This window comes from Arachis hypogaea, chromosome 18, assembly GCF_003086295.3.
Source record: "Arachis hypogaea cultivar Tifrunner chromosome 18, arahy.Tifrunner.gnm2.J5K5, whole genome shotgun sequence".
NCBI lineage: Eukaryota > Viridiplantae > Streptophyta > Magnoliopsida > Fabales > Fabaceae > Arachis > Arachis hypogaea.
In genome coordinates this window covers 1,739,428-1,766,338 of record NC_092053.1, presented here as the reverse complement: position 1 = coordinate 1,766,338, position 26,911 = coordinate 1,739,428, and the positions used below count along the sequence as shown (strand labels likewise).

General features: G+C 30.7%; 4 protein-coding genes across 4 annotated transcripts; 3 read left to right on the top strand and 1 right to left on the bottom strand.

Annotated features, from left to right (window-relative positions):
* The first annotated feature begins 12,353 nt into the window (after positions 1-12,353).
* LOC112771392 (peroxiredoxin-2E, chloroplastic) lies at positions 12,354-13,409 on the top strand. Its single transcript, XM_025816120.3, has one exon. It carries the CDS (start codon positions 12,550-12,552, stop codon positions 13,243-13,245), a length of 696 nt encoding a protein of 231 aa, XP_025671905.1. The 5' UTR covers positions 12,354-12,549; the 3' UTR covers positions 13,246-13,409.
* A 1,974-nt stretch (positions 13,410-15,383) lies between these two features.
* LOC112772583 (uncharacterized) lies at positions 15,384-15,863 on the top strand. The gene has a single exon (XM_025817546.1). It carries the CDS (start codon positions 15,384-15,386, stop codon positions 15,861-15,863), a length of 480 nt encoding a protein of 159 aa, XP_025673331.1.
* A 3,621-nt stretch (positions 15,864-19,484) lies between these two features.
* On the top strand, positions 19,485-20,831 carry LOC140181701 (protein MAIN-LIKE 2-like). Its single transcript, XM_072225999.1, has 4 exons — positions 19,485-19,556; positions 20,055-20,192; positions 20,274-20,417; positions 20,544-20,831. The coding sequence occupies exons 1-4, from the start codon at positions 19,485-19,487 to the stop codon at positions 20,829-20,831; spliced, it is 642 nt and encodes a 213-aa protein (XP_072082100.1).
* Positions 20,832-25,302: 4,471 nt separating this feature from the next.
* On the bottom strand, positions 25,303-26,911 carry LOC112772878 (inorganic pyrophosphatase 2). The gene is made up of 4 exons (XM_025817889.3): positions 26,579-26,911; positions 26,349-26,470; positions 25,943-26,144; positions 25,303-25,849 (listed from the first exon to the last, which is right to left on the bottom strand). The coding sequence occupies exons 1-4, from the start codon at positions 26,714-26,716 to the stop codon at positions 25,499-25,501; spliced, it is 813 nt and encodes a 270-aa protein (XP_025673674.1). The 5' UTR covers positions 26,717-26,911; the 3' UTR covers positions 25,303-25,498.

The following is a 26,911-nucleotide window of genomic DNA, read 5'->3' as shown; positions in this document are numbered from 1 at the left end:
ACACGTGTGCAGACCGTTGTACCTCCTAACCTCTCATGTGCCCTTCCTTTTCCGCATGACTATCCGACCACGTGCACCCGTTACCAAACTCCTTGCATCTCCCTTGGTATTTCAGGTTGTCGGACTCCATAACCTTGTACTCAACTCCACGCCGAATACTGTAATCCTTCACACTCAACACGGCTTCCTCTTTACTCTGGAAGGATTGGCCAATCTGAAATTCAGACATATTTGTCCCATCATGCATCCCCTGCCCCTCGAATGTTGCATCAGCATTCTGCTGTTGGCCGATGGCTTCCAAGTTCAAAGAAGAGAGGTGGGGAGGGTACTCCTGTGTTGCAGAACCGGAACATCCATGGGCTGAACGTCCGTCTCTTGGAATATCATCATCACTGTCCCCACCAATATCGAGAGGCTCCTCATCCAAATCATCGTCAAACAGTGCATTCTCAACCCGATCCGGTCCGGCATCGCATTCAAAATCAGGAACAACAGGACCAACATATGCATGAACAGCCCCAGCACGTTCGGGCTCCGGATTCGGAACTGCCACTGCTACCACAGGCATCGATGTTGAGGCACCACCGGCTGGGATCGACTGAGGATTAGGGGCCGATGCCCCTGAGCTATCCACACCATCTTCCAACTTTGCAAACAGCTCAGTTACCCTCACCTCCGGAAAACTACGCCTGCAGTGAAACAAGACATGCAAGTCTTCATCCGACCCGATCACGAAGGTCTCATATCTCACACCAGTTGAGACAACATCAATGGAAATCTTGTAAAATAATTTTTTTACCCACTTCGTCCCACACACACCGAGCTTCCGTAATATGCTTTGCTTAATCTCCGCCAACGTATTCGAAGATCGGATAAAAACACTAAGTGGTTCTCTATCTGTAAATTTTACACCATGCCTTTTGCTCTTTTGAATTTTTCCAGAGCAGTGAACCAGAGCCACAAAACTATCCTCTCCCTCCATTTGTGAATAACACTCTACTTCTTCACATTTGGTCCCTCTATGGTTTATATAGGCAGCCCCATTCAGACACACACACGTAAACCGCTACTGGCAGTAGCGGTTTACACACACGCACACACACACGTAAACCGCTACTGCCAGTAGCGGTTTACACACACGCACACACTCACGTAAACCGCTGCTGCCAGCAGCGGTTTACACACACGCACTTACACGTAAACCGCTACTGCCAGTAGCGGTTTACACACACACACACACTCACACGTAAACCGCTACTGGCAGTAGCGGTTTACATAAAATATAGAAACAATGCATTTGCGTATTAAAAACTGAAACAATGTATTTGCGTAATATTGAGGATCAAACAATTTAGTTGCGTAAATTGCCCTCAAAAATATATTAGGAGTCACTTAAATAAAGATGGTAAAAATGTCTTTTTTTTAAGATATTTTTAAAAATTAAAATTTAACACATATAATTAATTAAATTGTGATATTTTTATTAAAATTAAACCAGATAAATTAGTTTAGCCAAAAAATTGATAAATTAAATTTTGAACTGATATAAATTATTTTTTATAAAAAAATATTACAATATTCTTATTATAAAAATAACTAAAATACCCATATTAAATATATATATATATTAATTTTGAAAATTCTAAATCTTAACCCTATGACGACAAAAAAGAAAAAAGCTAGAATTTAGGATTCTCAAAATTAATATATATAATAAGAGTATTTTAGTAATTTTTTATAATAAGAGTATTGTAGTAGTTTTTTATAAAAAATAATATTAATTTCGACCAATTCAAAATTTGATTCACCAATTTTCGATTAAATTAATTTGTCTAGCTTAATTTTGACAAAAATAACACAATTTAATCAATTATATGTATTAAATTTTAATTATTAATAAATATCTTTTAAAAAAAATATTTTAAACGTTTTTATCAGAATAACTCCCAAATATATTAGTATAATGTGTTAATAATGAATATGCTAATATACATGATTAAGGTCATTTTCGCTTAGACTCTGCACAATAATATTGTGGCCTCTTAGGTAAACTCAACTTCAAAAGGTAACTTAACCCTGAACATGACTATATATAGGTGCGTCTAATATGAATTCATGAAAATGTTATAAAGTTACTATCATAAATTATTAGATAACAAGTGTAATTATGCGTGAAATTGAAATTATAATTTTAAGTTATTTTGTTAAAATTAATTTAAATTATAATAATTTGATTAATAAAAAAGTAATGAGTTATGTATTGTTTATTTTTTCTTAATTTAGTGTTAATTGTATTAATTTTAAAATAGTTATTAACCGATTTTAGTAATCTACTTTTTTCAATAAATCAGACATATATATTGGATGTGACCATAAATAATCTAGTAATGCTTAAATCCACCAACAAATTGTTATAGGTGTAAGAACATATTAAAATCAGCTGAAAATGAACACCAAATTATTAGAGAATTTTAATGTAAAAAGTTCTCCAATAAATAATAAATAATTTTAACCCACTAAATAACAATTTAACACTATCCTTTGATGCCTGCAAAATATACTTGAAACAATACCATATCAATGCTAGTATACAAAATTATATAATTAACGTAATTATAAAATTGTTTATCAGGAGAATAAAATAATACGAATTTTTATGATAATTCTAATATTCTCAAACTATAAATGTACAATAAGAATGCATTACCTATTAGTACCTAGAATTTGTCAATCTTTTAAATTGATAATAATAAATTTTAATAATATTACCTATATTATTTTTTTATTAATAATAAGTGTATCATTGTAATTAACTAATTATTTTTTAGTGAGAGTACATAAAAAGTACATAGTATATAAGGTGTAATAACTCAACAAATATTTCCAAAAGAAAATTTTTCATTCTCTTCAACAATGAAAAATAACTTATTTTTCTCTCTCTCTTAATGCATTATGTTCATCAAACCATCAACACCACAACTTATATGACTACTTTATTGATATACTTTATTGTTCACCATTCTTAAATTATAGTTGAACAAAATATTAAATTCCGAAAAATTTCACTAGCCCAGACGGTGGTGCAGTTGTAGTCCTCATCCGCTCCATTGCGATTGTTATCCTCATCTGCTGCCTTACGGCTGACATCTGATCCCTGTCGCTGTTCCCATCCCCTCCCCTGAGGGTGTAGTCCTCGTCCCTAAAGAATGCCATAACCGAAGCACTATTGGCGCCATAGCCACTGTTTGCGGCTGCTGCACTAAGTATACAGCCTACCATACTCGCTAGAAATTTCTCCTTGGAAGAAATTTCAATTGAGACGTACGCATACTTGTTGTCTAGAACATTAATATAGATCCAGGTCCCTATTCCAAACTGATGTAATAAAATCCATTATCTCACAGACGAGCTTTCAGTCCTTAGGATGGAGTATATTCTGAAATTCGAACAGAACCGAAAGAGAGGGAACTGGAGTTTTGAAATGCAACGGAGATGGTTGAACAATAAAGTGTATCAATGAAGTAGTTATACAAGGTGTGATGTTATTGGTTTGATGAATTAGAATGGACTAAGAGAGGGAGAAAAATAAGTTCTTCTCATTGTCGAAGAAAATGAAAAATTTCCTTTTAAAAATAATTGTTGAGTTATTACACCTTATATACTATGTACTCTTTATGTACTCTCACTAAAAAATAATTACAATGGTAAGCCTATTATTAATAAAAAAAATTCTAGATAACAAATAAATTAATAAATTTAATTAAGAGATTTCGTTATTACCTTTTCATTATAAGCTCTCAAAAACTTCTCTATATACCACGTTCATCCGCAGACCATCTTTACTCGTTATTCTTGCCTTTATTTTTCAAATTTTTCATTACATAATCTACCATAGGTAATATTGTTGATAGAATGGTATGTGGTATGAAAAATAATAAACAAAAAAAATACTATGTCTGATATACGAATTTTTTAGATGATAAATAATTGTTACAATTCACTATTACACTCTCATTGTATGCGGTAATAATTAGCCAATATTTTTAATGGAGATACCTGCTACAATTAGGTAAAAATTATGCCATTATCTTTTATTAACTTTTATGATTAATTCAATGGAGATACTTGCTCATTATATATGTTATCTACATTAATTATGTGCCAATATTTTTAGAAAAAAACTAAAAGAAGAGATATATAAATTGTTCCTTGCAAGATAAAGCTTCTGAAATGTGATCGGCTATAAGATCCGTCAGGGGCTCGGAAGTATTTTCCTCGGAATTGAAGACCTCGGCGTGAAACCTACAAAAAGGATTCTGACGCTCAAGTTAGTGCTCGGTAGTATAAACTTCAACAAGCAAAAGTAAAAATAAGGAATTTGCAGGGTTTGGTGCTATGGAGTCGTTTTTCCTAGCAGCTTGTGATCACTGTTTTTCACTTGCCCCAGACGAGGTTTGCTCGTCTGTTTAAACAGACCGCGTAGTAGAGGAAGGTGGACGTTTTAGTAATGTTCGGCTTTTTAGGGTTTGTTACCAGGAATCAATGTACGAGTTTGGTTAAGTGCGAGATTCTTGGCACTTGTGACGTGTTTGACCTGTTCTCGGTTGTGAGTTTTGTTAGCCGATGATATCGGTAAGGTACATAAATATATATAATATTGTTGCTTTATACGAAGTAGATATAAATTGCTACGTTTTTTTTATTATATTATACAACTTAAAGTTATAGTATCATGTTATTATTAATTATAGATACTTGCTATAATTATATCAAATTTAATTATGACTCTAAATAAATAAAATAGATAACAATCAATATTATTTTAGAAATTTTTTACATTCAATATTTACTGTAAATATAAAAAATAAAATAACTAATGAATAAAAATATGAGTAAAAAATAAAATATAATAATTAAAATTTAATTTTTTAACTAATTAATCTTGTGTCCATACATCATCATCATCATCATCATCATCATCATCATCATCATCATCATCATCATCATCATCATCATCATCATCATCATCATCATCATCATCATCATCATCATCATCATCATCCACTAATTAAAGTGAAAAATAAAAAACTATATAATTAATGAACCATTATTAGAATGAGTGAGAATTATAGCATGAATTATTGTGGATACAACTATCTACTAATAAAATTGTGGATACAACTAATTATTGTAGATACAACTATCTACTAAGAATTAGAACTATATCAATTAATATAATTAGAATAAATAAAAATATTAATGATTGATAATTAGTTTAATAATGCATTGAATATTAATTTGATATAATTATAATAAAGATATTTTCTTAAAATAATATAATTATACATTATTCATGAGATAATTGTAATATAATTAAAATAAATTCACTTGAAAAAAATTCATGTGTAATCTTCATAAATTACAGTAATTTCTTTATTTATGTATATGTATGTATTAATTTTGTTAAATAATTTTAAATATTTTCTTATTTATACATACATATATATTAATTATACATAAAATATTTAAATCACATATATTAAATATTTTTTGTTATAATTATTTTCTTATATATATTATTCCACAATGCGTGCAATAAATTTTTATGTTTGATATGGATATATAGTCTCCAATCCCAGCCTCATTCATATGTAAATTATATACAATTTTTTTTAGTAGAGCAATTTTAATTTTTAATGGAGATACTTGCTACAATTAAATAAAAATTATATTATTTTCTTTTATTAACCTTTATGATTAATTCGATGGAGATAATTGCTCAGTATATATATATATTATATCTACATTAATTATGTGCCAATATTTTTAGGAAAGAGCTAAAAGAAGAGATATATAAATATATATAATATTATTGCTATATAGGAAAAAAATATAAATTATCATGTTCTTTTTTATTATATTATACAACTTAAAATTATAGTCATGTTACTATTAATTATAGATACTTATTACAATATATCAAATTTAATTATAGATCTAAATAAATAAAATAGATAACAATCAATATTATTTTTTTCTTTTTTACATTCAATATTTATTTTAAATATAAAAAATAAAATAACTAATGAATAAAAATATGAGTAGAAAATAAAATATAATAATTAAAATTCAATTTGTTAACTAATTAATCTTGTGTCCATACAATATTATTATTATTATTATTATTATTATTATTATTATTATTATTATTATTATTATTATTATTATCCACTAATTAAAGCAGAAAATAAAAAATTATATAATTAACGAACCATTATTAAAATGAGTAAGAATTATAGCATGAATTATTGTAGATACAACTATCTACTAATGAAATTATTGCACATGAATGAGAATTAGAACTATATCAATTAATATAATTAGAATAAATAAAAATATCGATGATTGATAATTAGTTTAATAATACATTGAATATTGATTTGATATAATTATAATAAAAATATTTTCTTAAAATAATATAATTATATATTATTCATGAACTAATTGTAATATAATTAGAATAAATTTATTTGAAAGAAACAAAATTTTATGTGTAATCTTCATAAATTACAGTAATTTCCATATTTATGTATACATATATATTAATTATACATAAAAATATTTACATCACATATATTAAATATTTTTTTGTTATAATTATTTTCTTTTATATATATATATATATATTATTCCACAATGCGTGCAATAAATTTTTATGTTTGATATCCATATATAGCCTCCAATTCCAGTCTCATTCATACGCAAACTGTATACAATTTTTTTTAATAAAGAAATTTTAATTTTTCGTTTTGTTTTCTTTCACGTACATTTTATTTTTCCTTTAAATAGTGATATTTTAATTTTTTTTTGTTTTAAGTACACTTTTATTAAGAATTGCATTACTAATCTAAAATACAAAAAGAGAAAAAAAGGTGATATATATCCAAGAAAAAAATAAACTTAAATATTAGAAAAAAGAAATCTTATATTAAAACATTTAAAAATAACATATCCAATAAAAATAGTCGTAATATATAAATTGAGGCAATAATTTAAATTTAAATGAATGTAAAATGAATTTAATCAAATACTAATATTAGAACTAAATTACTTAAAAAATATTTAATCTATTCTAGTCCTTAAACACGTATAGATTAGAGTCATTCTCGTAATGACAACCAACTGAAACATCATAAGTTTAGACATTTAGAATTCGTGCAAATTCAGACCATCCTCTTGTTAAATAAGCTTCATCATCTGCTATCCATGCAATACGGCAAGATATAGAATTGCCACACCGAGAAACTAAACTGACCCTTATTTCCCTCAATGGCATTGCATTGATGCAAAAGAAGGCGGATAATTTCTGAATAAAAATCACAATATGTTATAAAATTATTTTAATAACGAAAAACTTAAAATAAGAAAATTTAAATATATTACCAATCGTTGAAATTGTATATCCAAAGTTGACACGAATTTAGCAAAACTGAATTTAAACTAAGGGAATTCAATCTCATTATGTGCTTCATTTCGAAGATCTCCAAGCAGACATAGAAAGCATGGAGGGGATGGAACTTGAACTTGGCTTACAAAGCTCCATGGAAACAATTCCTCAATAAAAAATCGAGCTTCTCCCAAGAAAACTAATTTTACCCACATTATTCCATTAGGTTAGTCATAATATGTGAGTAGATCCAACCATCCTTCGATAAAATAGAGTTTACTGCCTCTTATTTGGACACTTACATCCATGTAGTTAAAATCCGAATACAACTCGATGGGGTATTTCATAGATGTGATGCATTGTAAACGATTGCGGTAAAAGACAATCGCACTGGAACATTAGACGAAAAGAATAAGTTGGAGTAAGAACAATCATTAAATTATCAAAAGAACAATATAATAAAATGAGTATATAAAAAATAATATACAAAATTATAAATTATACCTTAAAAGGATATGAAGAATACATTCTATGAAATAGTAAACGAAGAATAATAAATTTAAAGAAAATGAGTTGACTCTCAGATCTAGACTCATGTACCACAAAAAAATTCTATATATAGACTTTATTTAAAAAACTAAATATGTAAATTAGTTATTATTAAGATAATTTTTTATTATTTACGTTAGTTATACATCATATATTTGTGTTGTTAAAATTATATAATTTTATCATATCATATCATGATTAGAATTATTATTTTTTTATTATGAATAGAATAATCGGGTCAACTTCATATCATTATCATACTATATTATTATTATTATTATTATTATTATTATTATTATTATAAATGGATCACCCGTAACAACTTACCATTAATAAAATCATTAGATAATGAATAAGAATTAGAATCGTATTAATATATTTAAAATCAATATAATTAAAATAATTAAAAATATTTTCGAGTGATAATTAGTTTAATAATATCTTAAATATTGATTTTATATAATTATAATAAATATATTTTCTTAAATTAGTATAATTATGTATTTTTCATTAAATACTAATTATAATATTATAATATAATTATAATAAAGATATTTTTCTAAAATAAATTTATTTAGAGAAATATAAATTGGTTATTAATAACTGGTACCATTATCATATAATTATCATATCATATTATTATTATTATTATTATTATTATTATTATTATTATTATTATTATTATTATTATTATTATTATTAAAAATATTTTTGATTAATAATTAATAAGTAGTTTAATAATGTATTAAATATTGATTTTATATAACTATAATAAAAATATTTTTCTAAATTAGTATAATTATGAATTATTACTTAAATGCTAATTATAATATAATTATAATAAAGATATTTTCATAAAATAAACTTAGAAGAGAAAATAGTTCATTCATTTTGACGGAAAAATGGATTTATGAGGAATCGACACCTCACTTCCATTAGTTGGGGGAAAACCCAATTTTAGTATATTAAGTAGATAAGTAGATTTGATATATTATTTTACTAAATTATCTAACTATTTGTAATATCTTTATATATAAAAATATTTTTATAAAAATAGTCACGTATATATTATATACTCTTTTAATTTAATTTTCTTAAGAACATGCATTGAATATATATCATAATTTATATTCTATACTTCCTTCAACCATGTATAAAGTAAGCTCAACTGTTAAAGTACATTGTATATATTTAATAGTATACATATTTTTAAATGGTGAATACAATGAAAGTGACATAGAACAGGGTGGAGCCATAAAGAGAGGACCCTAATAATTCATGCCCATGGTGCTGTGAGCAAAAGCCCACATGCCAATGACAATATTGACCCTACAAAAAGCTAAATGGTTATTGTCAAATGTCAATGTCTCAATGATCTATGTATATCCCTACATCCACAAACCTACGATACAAATACAAAATTCACACACAATGACATAAATAACACACCCAAAATTCTTCGAGCATTGTGTGATCTAATCTAATAATCAGTTTATTCTCAAAGTTCATCACATGCTCAATGATTCAAGCCCTCTTGAGTGGGCCAATTGGAATCTCTATGCTCAAATGTGCGACATATATATGCTGATATGCATGCAATTTCACGGTAGAAAAAATTATAAAAAATATATAATATATATTAATTAAAATCAACAGTTAAATTTATTAGAATACTGATTTTTGGTATATTTAAAAACTTTCTTTCACTGTGTATGATAGTAAAATTAAATGAGTAAAAAGTTAAATTAGTTTTTAATAGATCACTTATTTTTTAAATTAATTTTTAAATTTTTTTAATCAATTTTGTTTTTCAAAGATTTTAAGTTAGTTATATTAGGTATCTTTTGTTTTGAGGTACTGAGACAGAAAGACTGAGAGATTGAGATTCAGTATCATATTTGTTGGTTTAGAAATTGGTACTAAAATTTTTATCTCTGTTCCCAAAATTTAAGTATTTCAGTACCTCCAAAAAGTAGAAAGACAAGGGACTAAAATTTTTAGAGATAGAGATTGAAACTTTAATAACATTTTATACCTAAAATATCCTCATTTCATTTAGTTAATTTCAATTTTACCCTTTGTGCAAATTAAATTAGAGTTTCATTCTTGTTTTAATTTCTGTCTCCCACTTTGTACCAAATAGAATATTGAGATTTATTTCAATCTCTGTCTCTCAGCCTCTGTCTCTTAGTCTCAGTTTTTTTATCTCTGTCTATCCACCAAATGTTACCTTAGTGCTTCTATCACTTCCATTGCTAATGACATTAGAGTTTGTTAATATAACACATTAGGTGACACCACAACACACACCCAATAACCCTAATTGGAGGCTAATATGATAAGTTTATGAAATTAGATCAATCAACCCTAAATTAAAGGATTTCAATGCCTCGAAGTCCTCTCAATTAGATTTTTATTTGATCTAATTTCATATTTCGTAGTCAATTCCAACTTCTACTAGTATATGTTGTATTATCACTTAACATGTAATATCAACAAACTTTGAAGCCATTAACAAAGAAAGTGACAAAATGATTAACATGATTAATTTAAAATATTTAAAGAACGAATTTGATTAAAAAATTTTTTTAAAGACCAACTTTATAAAACAAATGATCTTTTAAGAATGAATTTGATTATTTACTCAAAGTCAGATATATTCCCATACTTTTTCGGTAGAGAGAAATTACTTAGTAATTATTAGATATATAATATAAGAATTTAATTTCATGTATGAAAACACAAAATTAATTATATATTGTTACATTAATAAAAATAATTAATATTAAAATTTATTATTCAAAAAAGTATCTAAATACACATGTGAATATGGTTAAATGATCATGTTAGTACATCAAAAATTAAATTCATAATATAATTTAATAAGAAAGATAGTATACAATATAAAACCTTAACACTTAATAATCTATCTAAAGAGAACGTATTAGATATAAAAATATAAATTCTCTTTATTTAAACCGAATTCTTTTTTTAAACTTCCAAGTATTCGACAAATATTAGTATTTTGGTAGTCTTAATTATTAATTTTAGTCATATATATTTTAATAATCAACATGCTAAGTATACATCAAAATTAATTATTAAAATAAAATACATATTAAGATACAAAATATATATTAAAAATAAATTAAATTATATATATATATAGACTAACTTTAATAAATAATTTTACTGTATAAATAATATTTTTATTTAATAATTAAGATCAATTACCAAAATCACAAAAACACTAATATTTTTGGAATACTTAGGAATGCTTGCAAAACTATAAAATCTCTTGAACCAAATCCTTCTTTTAAAGCTGCTGGGGAAGGGCACTTGGAGAGGAGAAGAGGGCCTTTATTGCTGCTACCAACAATGCATATTGAAATTGCTTTGTGCTTGTCAGATTCTGATAGCTTAATGATACAAAGAAAAAAGTGAAAAGAACGAACCATGCATGGCAATGAAATAATTGTGCAAGACTACTTGTCCCATGAAGTCTCTTCTTTAGCCTTTACAAACTGCAAACCCAACAACATACATCAAATCTTGTCAGATTATATATATCCTTTTTTTTTTTTTTTTGGGTTTAATATAACTTTTCCCTTTGCTTCTCTTACTTACTTTCATAGTTCATCAGCTTCTAACTAATTTTATAAATTGGACTTGTCATTCCACTATAGTAAAGCTTCTGAACACACAATAAAGAAAGTATATTGGGCTCACCATAAAAAAAATATCGATTTTGGGATTGGGATTTTAACAAGTGATTAATTTTTCGTTGACTAAAGACGAAAAAGAAAAAGTACCAAAAAAAAAAAGGACGAAAAAGAAAGAAATAGCACATAGTATAGAAAGGCTTAGAGTGGGGTTGAAGAGAAAGAGAGAGAGTGAGTAAGAGAGAGGGGTTGAAGATAAAGTAGGCAGAGCTACGTAGGATCGGATTTTCACGAACTAAGCTCAAATTCAAGTCAAGACACTTTTGTCATATAGAAGGTATCTATGTATAACTTTAGTTTAAGACTATTATAGATACAAATGTCAGCATTTTTATTTGTGATAGATATAAATAGTCATTTATTCTTTGTTTAAAAGATGCTTCTGATAAATATTTTTGAACAAGTATAAATATTTTCACCGCTATGTCATTAATCATGGACAAAAACTATTAAAAAACGAATTTAAAAAATAAGTCATTTTTTAAAAATTAATTTAACTATTATCCTGACATAGAACTCTCTTTCCGCACAGGCAATACGCAAACTCTCAAAACCCAAAAAGGCCCAAATCCAAACTATACCGAGGCCAACCGTAATGAAACCCAAACTAGGCCCAAACCCAAAAAAGACAGAGTAACAATTCACAATTGCACACCACACCACAAAGTCACAAACCAAGCCAATCCCTACCATAACCATTCATTCACCCAACAAACTCACTCTCATAACCTCTTCCCTACCTACCTTTTCACACTACACAACACAAAAACCTAACACTAACACATTACACTTCCGTTTTCTTAGTGCCACCTAGCTCCTCCTCCTTCTTCAATGGCCGCATCTCTCACCTTCTCCAGGCTCCTCACCTCTCCCACCACTACCCACTCTCTCACCTCCGCCGCCCTCTTTCCACCCAAATCCCTCTCTTCTAAACTCCCCCTTTCCCCTTTCTCCCTAAAATTCAACCACTCCAAACCCTTCAAACCCTGCACCTTCCGCACCCCATCCTACGCCACCAAATCCACCACAATCTCTGCCACTATTGCCGTCGGCGACAAGCTCCCGGAAGCGACCTTCTCCTACCTAGACGACGCCGGCGAGGTTCAAACCACCACCATTTCCGACCTAACGAAGGGCAAAAAGGCCATCCTCTTCGCCGTCCCGGGAGCCTTCACACCAACCTGCTCGCAGAAGCACGTTCCGGGATTCGTGGAGAAGTCAGCGGAGCTGAAGGCCAAAGGCGTGGACACAATCGCGTGTATCTCGGTCAACGACGCATTCGTGATGAAGGCGTGGAAGAAGGACCTGAAAGTCAACGACGAGGTTTTGTTACTTTCTGACGGTAACGGAACGTTCACGAAGGCCATTGGGTCCGAGTTGGATCTGAGCGATAAGCCCGTTGGGCTTGGTGTTAGGTCAAGGAGGTACGCGCTCTTGGCGGAAGACGGTGTCGTTAAGGTCTTCAATTTGGAAGAAGGTGGTGCCTTCACTTTCAGTGGCGCTGATGATTTGCTCAAATTGCTTTGAATTTGTCTTCTTTTTCTGGAATTTTCGACATAACCGAGGTATTCCGCTGTTTACGAGTTTTTTTTTTCTTTTCTTTTCACGATGTGAGTTCTTCCTGTATCTTAGGATGAAGGCTTTTCGATAATAATAATGTGAATTGAAACCCTACCAGAAAAATTTCGCAATTTTTGGCTAGTAATTTTGAATGCGTTTAATGAACAGTGTTACCCCAAATTCGCTGTGGGGACTCCGGAGATGGGTTTGGCCGATAGCGTTTTATGTGATGAAACTTTGGTTATCCCGTTATATGTTCTAACAAGAACGAGTAAATGAAAAAACTAGACGGTTACTTAAGTTATCAAGACTAGTAAAGTTGTTAATTTACTACTAAACTGTTAAATTATGACAATACAAGCATACATTAAAGAACGAATTTAAAAGATGCTTCAGATAAATATTTTTTAACAAGTATAAATATTTTCACCGTATTTAAAATGTAGTTACTTGTTATTGACATAAATGGATGTTTCTCATAGAAGTGTAGTAAGATATCTCTCGTTTATTTCGAAGAGAGATTTCAACAAAAACTTTAACTTAAGGATCGGAGGTTTTTTTTTTTTTTTGGTCAAAACCTCGTTCGAATCGCCGTTTTAAGTAATCTACGGAACAGTAGTCTATATTAAATAAAGAGGCTCAACTCCTTTAAAGCTTAAGCTGTTGGGCTTTGGAGGATTTTCTTTAGCAATACAAAAGACAAGGTTTTTTTACCATATGACTTTTTTCTGTCTTCCATATTACTAAAGAGTATACATTTTATGCCAAAAACATTTAAGTTGGTTTCCAAATAATCTGTATTTGAAACCGGGACGGGTTGGGTATGGAACTTCTGTATTGGGATCTGGGCCAGGTTGTTGGCCCAGTATGCTGACCCAAAACAGAATTTATTCTTTTTAAAAATTATTGAGATTTGAGAATGACTGTTCTGACTTCTGAGTTCTTAGATAAATTAATTCTCCAGCTTTTTTGCTTTAGACGCATTTGATCCCATGGATGATGGATGTGTGTATAAGAGTCCATTAATCCACTTGAATTTCTTTTATCCACACACATCATACTCGAATATATAAATATTCTATATCCTCACTAAAATCTCCTAACTGATGACATTAAGTTTGAAACACAAAAACAAGAATACAAAGAAAGCAATGGTTAAAAAAGTAAGCTTGATGAAAGATTAAAAAAGAGTTATATACGTATAAAAAATGTATGTGAAATTATTGATAAAACTGTGAAAGAATAAGAAAATAAAAGAAAAGATAAAAAAAATTTTATTGATGGTTGAGTGATTGAATTGAAAAGTATGAAAGTAAAACTCCTACGAAAGATAAGATAAAAAGATAACATAAAGATAAGAAAAGATAATAAAACTAAAAATTAAAACTGAATTTATATATTCTGTTGCGTTGAATTTGTGGGTCACAAAACTTTTTTATTGTCGTCCTGGATTAAGATAAAAGAATAGTTTAATAATTATTTCGAAAAATGGTGAATGCAAAACAAAGAAATGCGATAACGAAAATTAAAAAAAAAAAAAGGACAGCATATGAAAAGTTGGAATGAGAAACGAAAAAAGATAATAATAAAAATAGGGAACGAACAAAAAAAAAGAATGCTAATGAAAAAGGTGACTAAGAAAATAAATATAATTAAACTTTTAAACTATAAGAGTAAGTTGACATAGAAAGGATTCATAAAATCCGTTTACTTCCTAGTTTTCTGGGATATACTTTCTTAGAAAAAGAAATGTGAGAATAAACGAATATCTTACGATATTTTAAAAGATAAATTAAATTAAGAAATCATATTTTAAAATTTAAATTTATTAGTCACTTATTTGTTGAAGAAGTATTACATTGAGGGTTGATTAAGCATTAACTAACCAACATGATTCTATCTTTTATCTTTTATATTTAATTTTTAATTCTTAATTCTTGATTTATCTTGAATAAATATCCCACAAAACCAACAACCACTCCCTCTCCTTCTCCTTCGTCTTCAAACTCTAAAAATTTCTGAAAAATATGAGGACGATCAAAAAGTTTTTCTTGAGGCAGTACTACTCTCTTTGGCCGTCACCATTACTATTATCATCGTCACACATGAATTTTAACTACGGAGAAAATCATGGAAAGAGCGTCGTCGCCACAAAACAAAGGAAGATCAACAAAGAGGAGGGGAGAGGCGAGTCATCCTCGATTTCCTCGTTCATATGCGAAATCTGCATTGACACTAAAATCGAAACAGAAAATTTCTCTATGACTGGTTGCAGCCACTCATATTGTACAGATTGCGTGGTGAAGTACGTTGGTTCTAAACTTGACGACAACGTGACTAATATCCGGTGTCCGGTACCCCGATGTGGTGGTTTCTTGGAACTCGACGGTTGCCACGAGGTTCTGCCAAAGATGGTTTTTGATCGGTGGGATAAGTTGTTGTGTGAAGCTGCTGTTGTTGAGAACGAGAGCGAGAGATTCATGTATTGCCCCTTCAAGGACTGCTCTGCCCTTATGATCGTCGACGATGATTCACCGACGGAATCAGAATGCCCTAGCTGTTATAGGCAGATCTGCGTCACGTGAGAGGCAGTTTGGCATCATGGGAGCACGTGCGAGGAATTTGGGAGGACAGATAATGAATATAGAGTAGTAATGGAGGTAACGGCCAGGAACCAGTGGCAGAGGTGTCCAAACTGCAGGTTCTTTGTTGAGAAAAAACGTTTCACGTGCAATCAAGTCCGTTGCAGGTGTGGACACTTGTTCTGTTACGGCTGTGGAAATAGTTGGGATTTCACTTGCGAGTGTTATCTCACCACCTTCGATACTACCCTCGAAAAAAATCATTCTTTAAATACTGTTCTTGATTCAGTCTTTAAATCCAATATTTTATTATTTTAATTTTTTAATTAATTATATTTTTTATTTAATTTATTATTATAATTACACCCTCAATCCCCCAACCGGATTCTGGTCTGTTATTCATATTTCTCTATCTTCCAACTTCTAAGTGTGTTGTTTTATCACCAGAGAATAATAATAATTTATCTTTTCAATACAACAATATATAATGTCCATTCCGTGCTTCTAAGCATGATAGTTCATCCATTCTCTAAGCCTTAACATATATAATGTCCATCTCAATAATAGATACAGGTTAATTGCTTGCACCTGCAACACTCAATCCTCAATTTATTATTATTTTTCTTTTTATAGCTCATTTTTTGTTAAGGAACTCTATAAATGAATTTAAAATGAATTATTAGAACTTCAAAAATATGAATATAATGCAGACTGCGATAGAATTACTTAGAGTCTATCTTATAATAGATATATCGTGGTATGCACATGTTGGATTAACTTAATAATATTATAAATTAATGTTATAATTTGTCCAAAAATACTATATACATATAAAAATTTAGTTATTAAATTAATTATTATATATTTATGTATAAATATATGTTGTTTAATTTACTTTTATTGTTTAACTCAATTTTAATATTTATTTTATACTAGTATTTTTACCCGTAATAATATTACGGGAATATAAATTTTTTAAAATTACAGTCCATTTTGTTCTGACAGTATAGATTATGCATGACACAAAAAATTTATAAAATTAAACTATTTTTATAAAAAAAAGTTCGTAAGTTAACAAAAGTCTTTGTCTAAGAAAACCAAAATCTCTATGGATAAAAAATTAAATAAAAAAATTTTTAGTTATTATTTTTATATGACGAAGACGGCGACGCTCTTTGGGACCAAGAAGACGTACGACGACGCTCTCTGGAACGCACAAGACGGCGATGCTCTCTGACGCGTCCACGTTCTCCTCGCCGGGTGAGGCGCGTGCGAGTGCTGACCTTGGCAGGGCGCCGTGGAGGAAGCTTCTTCGTCTTTTTTACTGGAGATGAAGAGACGAGTGTGAAGAGAAGAGAGGGAGATACTAACAAAGAAAGAAGAGATATGAAGGTTGGGTGTAAAACCCAGAAAACAAAGAACAAGTGATATTTTTTTAGTATTTTTTAGATTTGTTTATTTTTTTTTTGTATGAATGATTGATTAGGGTTTATAAAGGGATGAATAATTTTGTTAAATGTGATTTTGTTTTTTTTTTTTAATTATTTAAATTTTGAAATTGTAAAATTAAATAATTTGATTAATTTAAAAGAATAATTTTTGTTTAATATATAAAATGAATATTTAAGTTTTTTAAAAAATTAAATAAAAAGATCTTTTTATTTTTATTAAATTATAAAGATATTTTAATAAAATTAGTAATATGATATATAATTTTTAAAAAAAAATTAGATGTTGATGTAAAAAATAAATTCCATATGTAATATTATTGTTTGTTTACATTTTTTAGATATCAGTACGTATAAATTTATCATTGTATCAAAACAAACACCTAAAATATATAATAAATTTTAATATATATTTTATATACATGACTCATTTAATGATTACTTTTTTCGCATATATAACCTAAAATATTGATAATCTATATTTGAATTTAAAAGTTCTAATATCATATTATAAATCATATCTCTAAAAATATTGAAATAAAAGTTCCATGATTTATGATTTGTTGGGAATTGTGCATGAACTTCACGTTGGCCACCTTCTAAGATCATATATTATATATTTCTATTACAATCATATAATATATTTATTGGGGTCATACTACTCATTCTTCATCTTCAAAATCTCAATTTATTCTTAAGTTTCAAGATCTCATCTCATTCTTTATTAAAAATTTTTATTAAAAATTTTTTATGGTTAGTAAGTGTCAAAATAAATAATATTTTTTACGGTTAATAAATATCACAAAAATATATTCTCAATTTTTTTTAACAAATTATTTTTGACAGCCAATATTTATTAAAATAAGATTTAAACTTTTTCACAATTACTTATATGTTAAAAATACTATTTTTGACAAAACTTTTATTAACATATTTTTCATAGTTAAAATAATATTAAAATTTATTTTTTTGACGAATTTTAATTTTTTTTTATACATATAACCCTATAAAATAATCTGTATTATTGTAGTGTTTAAATGTGGCATTAAAAAATAGAAGGAAATTAAATAAACACTTTCGTAGGCTTATAATTAAACATGAGTAACCCACCTTACAATAAAGTAATATATAAAATACAAAGAGTTTTTAAATGTATCCTATTGTTGTTTGAATAATCTTTTAACAGTTAATTTTAATTAATATTAAATTCTTGTATTATTTTTATTTGTTATTTTATTTTTTTAAAAAAAATTATTATGCTTATTTTTTTTATGTTAGTTATGTTTATCTTTTTCTAACAGAATTATCTAAAAATTTTAGTTGTTTTATTTTATTTTAAAATTTAAATCAATTTAGTAATTAGTATAAATAGATAGCATTATTTTTACATATACAACAACAATGTATAATAAAAATTATTTATCTTTTTTTTCTTATTTTTTTACAATTTTATTAATTAATATATATTATATATTTTTTTATAATTGAGATTAACAATTAAAATAATTAAAATACCAGTATATATCAAACACACTTAAAATTCTTCCTACAAAATATGAAGAGGTTGATGATCCAGAAAATGAAGAGTTTGAAAACGGCATTAAAACAAAAGAGACTATTTCATTAAGAAATAATTAATAAACATATGAAATGCATACACGTTTCCTCCTTTTAAATGTATTAATAATTCGTAATATTATTGTGGCTATGATACCGTTGGCGTGGGAGCGGATGATAGTCCTAATTATGAGGGCAAAACACCATAATAAGCCAACATCACTTTAAATTTATGTATATGAGCCAGAAGGAAAATCGATTCAGCAATAAGTCAAATGGTATTTTAATGTAATTCGAACCAGGCCAGTTCGAACTGCATTTAAGAATAATAAATCGAACCAGGCCAGTTCGAATTAGTAAGAAAGGATTGTTGGTAAATCGAACCAGGCTGGTTCGAACTAGCAATGTATGTAATTCGAACCACCCTAGTTCGAATTATAGGTAAGTTAGGGTCTTCAAGTAATTCGAACCACCCTGGTTCGAATTACTAGTGATTGGGCTATATAAGGAGTTCGAATCAGCCTCATTCGAACCATTCTCAGGTTCCCCTACCCCACCAAATCTCAGAGAAAACGACCCAGATTCTCTCCGACAAAGACCTGAACGGAATACTCTGCTGATGGGGGACGATCCGGCACGGTTATATCGCTTGGACGGAGTCGCCCATATAGCTGGAGTCATCAACGAGGAGGTTAGTACGGATATAACTTTGTTCTACCGGTACATGTGAGTTAGTGGTTTTGCATGCGGGTTAGATGGTGGTTTATGTTAGTGGTTTTGCATGCGCTTTAGATGGTGGTTTAGTTTGTGGTTTATGTTAGTGGTTTATGTTAGCGGTTTATGTTAGCGGTTTATGTTAGCAGTTTATGTTGGTGGTTTATCTTAGTGGTTTATGTATGTGGTTTATGTAAGTGGTTTAAGTTAACGGTTTATGTTAGTGGTTTATGTTAGTGGTTTATGTTAGTGGTTTATGTTAGCGGTTTAGTTGTGGTTGTTTAATGTTAGATCTTTCATGTCCGTGGTTTATGCTGGTTTCTTATGTTAGTTGTTTATCCTAGTGGTACTCGTTCATGGAATTTTAAGCGCTTATATTTGGTACGATTTTTTATGCTTTATCAATTATCGTGTTGATTATCTTTGTCACTGGTAATTAAGTTGGTCCTAATAATGCGGTTCATTTCTTTCGCAGCCTCAGCGATGCATCAGGAGCATGCGGCGGCAGCAGGGCATGGTCCTCGATGACAGATATGTTCCGTACCTACAGATGGCTGGTCTTTACCATCTTGTAAGGCTGAACGATAGATGGTTCCGGTTGGACGAGGCCCTTGTCAGTGCGTTTGTCGAGCGATGGCGTCCGGAGACGCACACGTTTCATATGCCGTTCGGAGAGTGCACGATCACACTCCAGGACGTGGCATACCAGCTGGGTTTGCCAGTGGACGGGCGTTACGTCAGCGGCTGCCTATCAGAGTTCCATATATACATCGAGGGTGGCCGTTCAGCCTGGGTTTGGTTCGAGGAGTTGCTTGGAGTGGTACCTCCTCCTAGCCAGGTTCAGAAGTACGCGGTCAACTGCAGCTGGTTTTAGGAGACTTTTGGTGAGTGCCCGGAGGGAGCTGATGAGGATACTGTGCGTCAATATGCCCGTGCGTACATCATGATGTTGTTGGGCACGCAGCTTTTTGCGGACAAGTCCGGCAACCGCATTCACATCAGATGGCTTCCGTTTGTAGCTAGGCTGGAGGAGATGGGGACCTACAGTTGGGGTTCTGCAGCACTTGCATGGTTGTACCGGTGCATGTGCCGAGTGGCGAACAGAAATGTTATCAAGCTAGCGGGCCCACTTCAGCTACTTCAGTCATGGATTTTCTGGCGATTTCCTCGGTTTAGGCCTGCAGGATTTGAGACGTTCAGCTGGCCATTGGCCTCGAGGTACTCTACTAATCTTTGTCTATTTCAATGCTAACTAAGGGCTTGCAATGGCGAAATGCATGGATGAGCGGTGGAAACGTCCAGAAAAGTCTGTGGAAAAAAGCTTGAGACTCGTCTACTTGTCCACTAACTCGAACGGGGCTCGTCCGTAGGATTGCAACAGTACCGGGCATCGTCAACTGGACTCCCAAAACCCACCTGGGGAGCTCGTTGTATGACTCATCCCAGTCACCGTATACGAGGGCAATTGCCTTCTGCTTCGCCATCCAGACCCTCCTGTAAGTCGGCCTAAACCCGAAGTGTGCTGCCGTGGCATTTAGGAGCACCTTGATGCTGACGGATGCATCAGCCCTAACCATTGGCATAACGAACGCGGAAATCACATGATAATCCAAGCTCCTGTGGTCACTCGAGATGGAGGTCGCAAGACAAGTGTGAGGTCCATTGTACCGCTTGACCTCCTAAATGCCCTTGCGCTTCCGCAGACTCAGTCGAATCAACCATGTGCACCCATTCCCAAACTCAGAACACTTGCCCACATAACGGCGATGATCAGACTCCACAACCTTGTACTGTACCCCTCGCCGGATGCTGTAAGTCTTCACACTTAACATGGCCTCCTCTTTATCCTGAAATTACTGACCAACCTGGAACTCTGTCAAACCAGCAGTCACTTCAGCATCTCTAGCTCCGAATCCAACAGAGTGCCCTGAAACACCCTCTTGCCTCATGGCATCCAGGTCCAAAGAGGAAAAATGTGGTGGATACTGCTGTGTGCCAGAACTAGAACCACCGACCGCCAATGCAGGCTCAGTCGCTCCAACCTCGTCGCCGCTGTCATCCTCAATCATATCCGGCTCGACGTCGTCCTCCTCTACATCACCCAACACTCCGTCTCCGACGCCAACCGGTGGAACTCCCTGTAAAGCGTTCGGCAGAATATCAACTGATCCTACCACGTCGCCTACTCCATCATTCAGATCAACAGCAAAAGACGGGGAGGCGACTGGTTGGACCGCTGGCTCATACACAGGGACGGACGAAGAAGCAACGGCAGGCCTGGAACTCGAACCGGCTGCCGCTGCTTCAGTGGTGGCATTCCAGTTCGAACCCCCTGAGCTGGATACCACATCAACCAGCTTTGCCAACAACTCTGGTGTCCTCACCTCGGGAAACTGCCTCCGACATAGAAACATGACTTGCAAGTCCTCATCACTACCAATCGTGAAGCAATCATACTTCACGGTATCCTGCAAGACAGTGATTGGAATGCGATAGAAAAACTTCTTCACTCGCTTCGCACCTTCCAGACCAAGTTTCATCAGTACAGATCTAACAAGGTCATCATAGCTCGTCGTTGGTTTCACGACAATACAGAGAGGATCCTTATCTGTAAACTTCACACCGGAGCGAGTTTTCCTCTTAATGGATCCTCTGTGGTGAACCAAAACCACAAAACTCTCCTCACTAGCCATCTTACACCCTCTATGAGAGCAACTCACGTTTAGAACCATATATATACTGCACTGTCTACTACTAAATCGAACCGGACTGGTTCGAATTTGGTTTGTGTAATTCGAACCAGCCTGGTTCGAATTACTTCATCCAGTGTGTCCCCATATAATTCGAACCAGCTTGGTTCGAATTATGTGCTGCAGTTTCCTCCCCTGTAATTCGAACCACCCTGGTTCGATTTACTTGAATCAATTTCTCTCTTAGTAATTCGAACCACCCTGGTTCGAATTACTCATGAATGGAGTTCGAACCACACCGGTTCGAATTATATAAATATAGGGTTTGGCTCATTGCAGAAACGAATTTCACTTTGGCTCATTTAGGTAATTTGCAACTTCCCTTGGTTTATTCTAGTTTTTTGGCCTAATTATGATACCGGTGGCTGTGGTAGTAACGTGGTGCACATTGGAACCATGTTTTCAGAAACGCATTATATTTAAAACACAAAATTAACATAAGAATTTAATTTCATGTATAATATAAGAATTTAATTTCATGTATAAAAACACAAAATTAATTATATATTGTTAGTTTGTTACATTAATAAAAATAATTAATATTAAAATTTATTATTCAAAAAAGTATCTAAATACACATATGAATATGATTAAATGATCATGTTAGGACATAAAAAATTAAACTCATAATATAATTTAATAAGAAAGATAATATGCGATATAAAAACTTAAAATTTAATAATCTCTAAAGAGAACGTATTAAAAATATAGATTCTTTTTTAATAGAATCCTTCTTTTAAACTTTAAAGTATTCAACAAATATTAGTATTTTAGTAATTTTAATTATTATTTTTAATCATATATATTTTAATAATCAACATGTTAAATATACATAAAAATCAATTATTAAAATTAATTATTAGAATAATTTACATATTAAATATAAAATATAAATTAAAAATAAATTAAAATATATAATGATTAATTTTAATAAATAATTTTATTGTATAAATAATATTTATATTTAATAATTAAGATCAATTACCAAAATCACAAAAACTTTAATAATTTTGCAAAACTATAAAATCTCTTAATCTCATGAACCAAATCCTTCTTAAAGCAGCCGGGGAAGGCACCTGGAGAGGAGGAGAGGGCCTTTATTGCTGCTGCCAACAATGCATATTGATATTGTTTTAAATATATTATTTTTCAAATTATATATTATATAGATATAGTTAATTTTTTTATATTGTATAATTATTTGTGACTTTAAAAAAATTTAAGTTTTAATTCTTATGCTATTTTGGAGGACTATATTTTATATTTATTTTTTCAGTATCAGAAGTTCCGATAATGATTCTTTAGATATTAATGAGTCAAAGAATGATTTTTAATGAATTTTTAAAAATTATTTATTATTCCGTTTTAAATTCATAAGTTTATAAAAATGTAAATTTTTTGGAATTTGAACTAAAACACAAAAATTTGATTTATACTCTTATTCGTTTTGATTTTTTGATATTTTATTTAATCCAAATAGACAGTATTTTTTTATTGACATTTATATTTTAAAGTTAATTAAATTAACTTAAAAATAGTAAATGTTAATAATCTGTATCAATATTAAATCGAATTAAGCTAATTCGATTTACTATATATGGGCTGTACATGTTCAGTAGTAAATCAAATTAACTATAGTAAATCAAATCTAGTTGATTCGATTTACTGCTCATGGGATATATTTCGAATATCAATCTTTGGTAATTCAACTCAAGTATTTATCAATAATTTTATTAATTTGATTCAATCTAATTCGATTATGTACTAAAATATGTAATTCAAATTAAATCAATTTAATTTATATAGATATATGCATAACCATATGTACGTAATATTTTTTATTTTGAGATTATTGTATAATGTTGATGACTCCTTGATTTATTTAAGTTTTTTATCCTAAAACTCGTTGTTAAGTATATGGAAAATTTGCATAGTCAAGCTTCTGAAGCACACAAAAAAGAAAAAAGTATATTGGAGTCACCATAAAAAATATTGAATTCTTGATTATTGGGATTTTAACCAGTGATTAATTTATACGTACGGGTATGATAACAAAAATAAACGAGTAATTTACTTATTTTTTTCGTTGACTAAAGACGAAAAGAAAGAAATAGCACATAGTATAGAAAGGCTTAGAGAATGAAATGCACAACACACAAGCACTAGCTGCAAAATATTAATTTATGTGGATCATGATATCAGAGTTAGACTACACTATCTAGAAAAATTGATTCCTTTGAATTTATAGTAGTGAGATCCAAGCACGTCTGCATTTGGTAGAGAAAGCAAGAGATAAAAAATAGGAAAGTTTTTAAGTATACTGGTACACCAGTATTTTAGTAATTTTTAACTGTTGATCTTAATTATATATATTATATATACTTTTTATAATTAAAATCAACAGTTAAAAATTAATTAAATATCGGTATACCACTACACTTGAAAATTTTTCTAAAAAATATGGTTTAGTGCATGGCACACTACCCAAATAAGCTTTATAACTTATGCATTTGCATTGAACCACATGGCCTTTTACCTCATTCAATTGCTCACCAACTTTCAACAACTCTACCAAATTCAATAATTTCTTAAGCAAGTTCACCAGATATGACAAATTAATAATGACACATCGGATGAGGCATGCATATATATGGATATATATAGGTATTTCAATAAATTTTAATCGTTATCTTAATTATATACATTATGTATATATTTTATAATTAAAATCAACTATTAAAAATCATTGAAACATTAGTGTACAGGTATACTTAAAAGTTTTCCTATATAATGATGAGAGGGAAAGTGAGATTGGATTTTTATAATTTTATTTTGGTGGAACATTGAACAGAATCTTGACTACCGCTGCATTAAAATATAAATGTTTGCATGGGTCCAAGTGAGGATCAGTTTGTGTTTTTTTATTTTTTATGCATGAACCAAAAGCTGCAGAAGTAACAAAATAGAGCAAAGTAGCCAACTAAAGTTTAGATTTCATTCAAATTCACATTATGGAGCCCTATCTTGAGGGCCATTCCAATTTCCAACAGTTGAAACCGTTTAGATTAGGGACTGTTGGCTTGATTAGAAGTGCAAGAAAGATAAACACTTTTGAGCTATGTTACATTTGCTATTGATTATTCACTATTACTATTAGTTACTAATATTATTACTGCCTAACAGGGAGAACATGAGGTAAAGACTCATGAGAAGAAACTGAGAAACTCTGCCTCTTGCAATCAGCTGAAATGAATTCCTCCATAGAGATCTTGTTGATCAAATGCAGCAAAATACGTTCCATGTCTTCTCCATCACTCCATTCATGGATTTCGGCCTTAACAAGCAAAGGATCTTTACATATCAGCTCCCAAACTGGGAAGTTCTTCCTTGGCATCATAAAGTCCTTTTCCTTCAGCCTCAAGCTTGGGCAATAGTCCCCACTTCCATCCCCAAGATAGATGAACCTCTTCTTCTCTTCACCACATGTTATTGAATCTTGGATTCTCTCTATGATTAGACCCTGCAATCCAAACAAAAGTAAATTAGAATTAGCCAAAAAAATTCAACCTTTTTCGGTTTGATTAAATATCAAAGGGGTATCATATAAACAGACCTTGCACATGTTTGGAGGGCAGAGGCTACATCCATGGTGAGATTTGTTGGAGTCATGATAAGGCAAAACTCTTAACCTTCCCTCTTCAGTAATATAGGAAGGGTTTGTGTTGATCTCAGAGAAGCATTCTCTTATTCCTAAGTTCTTCAATATAGTGTCAATAAAAAGTGTGTTTGCATCACTTACAATCCTCAAGTCACACCTGAAAAGTTACAAAAATAAATTTAAAAATTTTGCTGTGTCCTAAACTTATAAATTAAGAAGAATTTAATTTTCACACATCAAGTAATGCCCCATCATAAAAAATTACTACTTTTTGCATCAAACTTAAACTCAATTTAGAATTAAAAGTTTTTGTATTTAATTACAAAGTTTAAATAGATTAGTGACATATGACATAGCATACCCCATAGCATAGGCGGTTTTAATGGCAGGGACAACTCTGGGATGTATAGGAATTCTCTGCAGAACCTTCACAATCTCATCAATGGTTTTCCCATTAGCATGAAGCTCCATCATCATGGTGTCCTATAAAACCCAAAAAAGTTAAAGTCTTTAGGCCATGCAAACAATGTAGTTTATAGAAAAAAAGCAGAGCTTAGTGGCAATACAAATTCAGAGAAAATGAAACCTTACCATGAGAGTGTTCCAAGGCATGGTGGGAAGAAGCTGATTAAACAGATCAGTGAAACCCAATTCATCAACAACCCAATTGTCACTGTCACATTCAATAATGGTCTTGTCGAAGTCCAAAACAACAACAATCCCAGCCATAATAATGGAAATGACAATGAAGAATGATTCTTGTTTTCGAGTGTGGTGGTGTGTGAGAATTGAGAAATGAGAATTCAGATTTGTTGGGAGTCTAAAACTGCTGTAAAAATCGATTCTTTGCTTGGTTTCAACAACGAAGAGAAAATTGGGTATTTATAGGGAACCCTATGAATGAAACGGTGTTCGAAAAAAAAA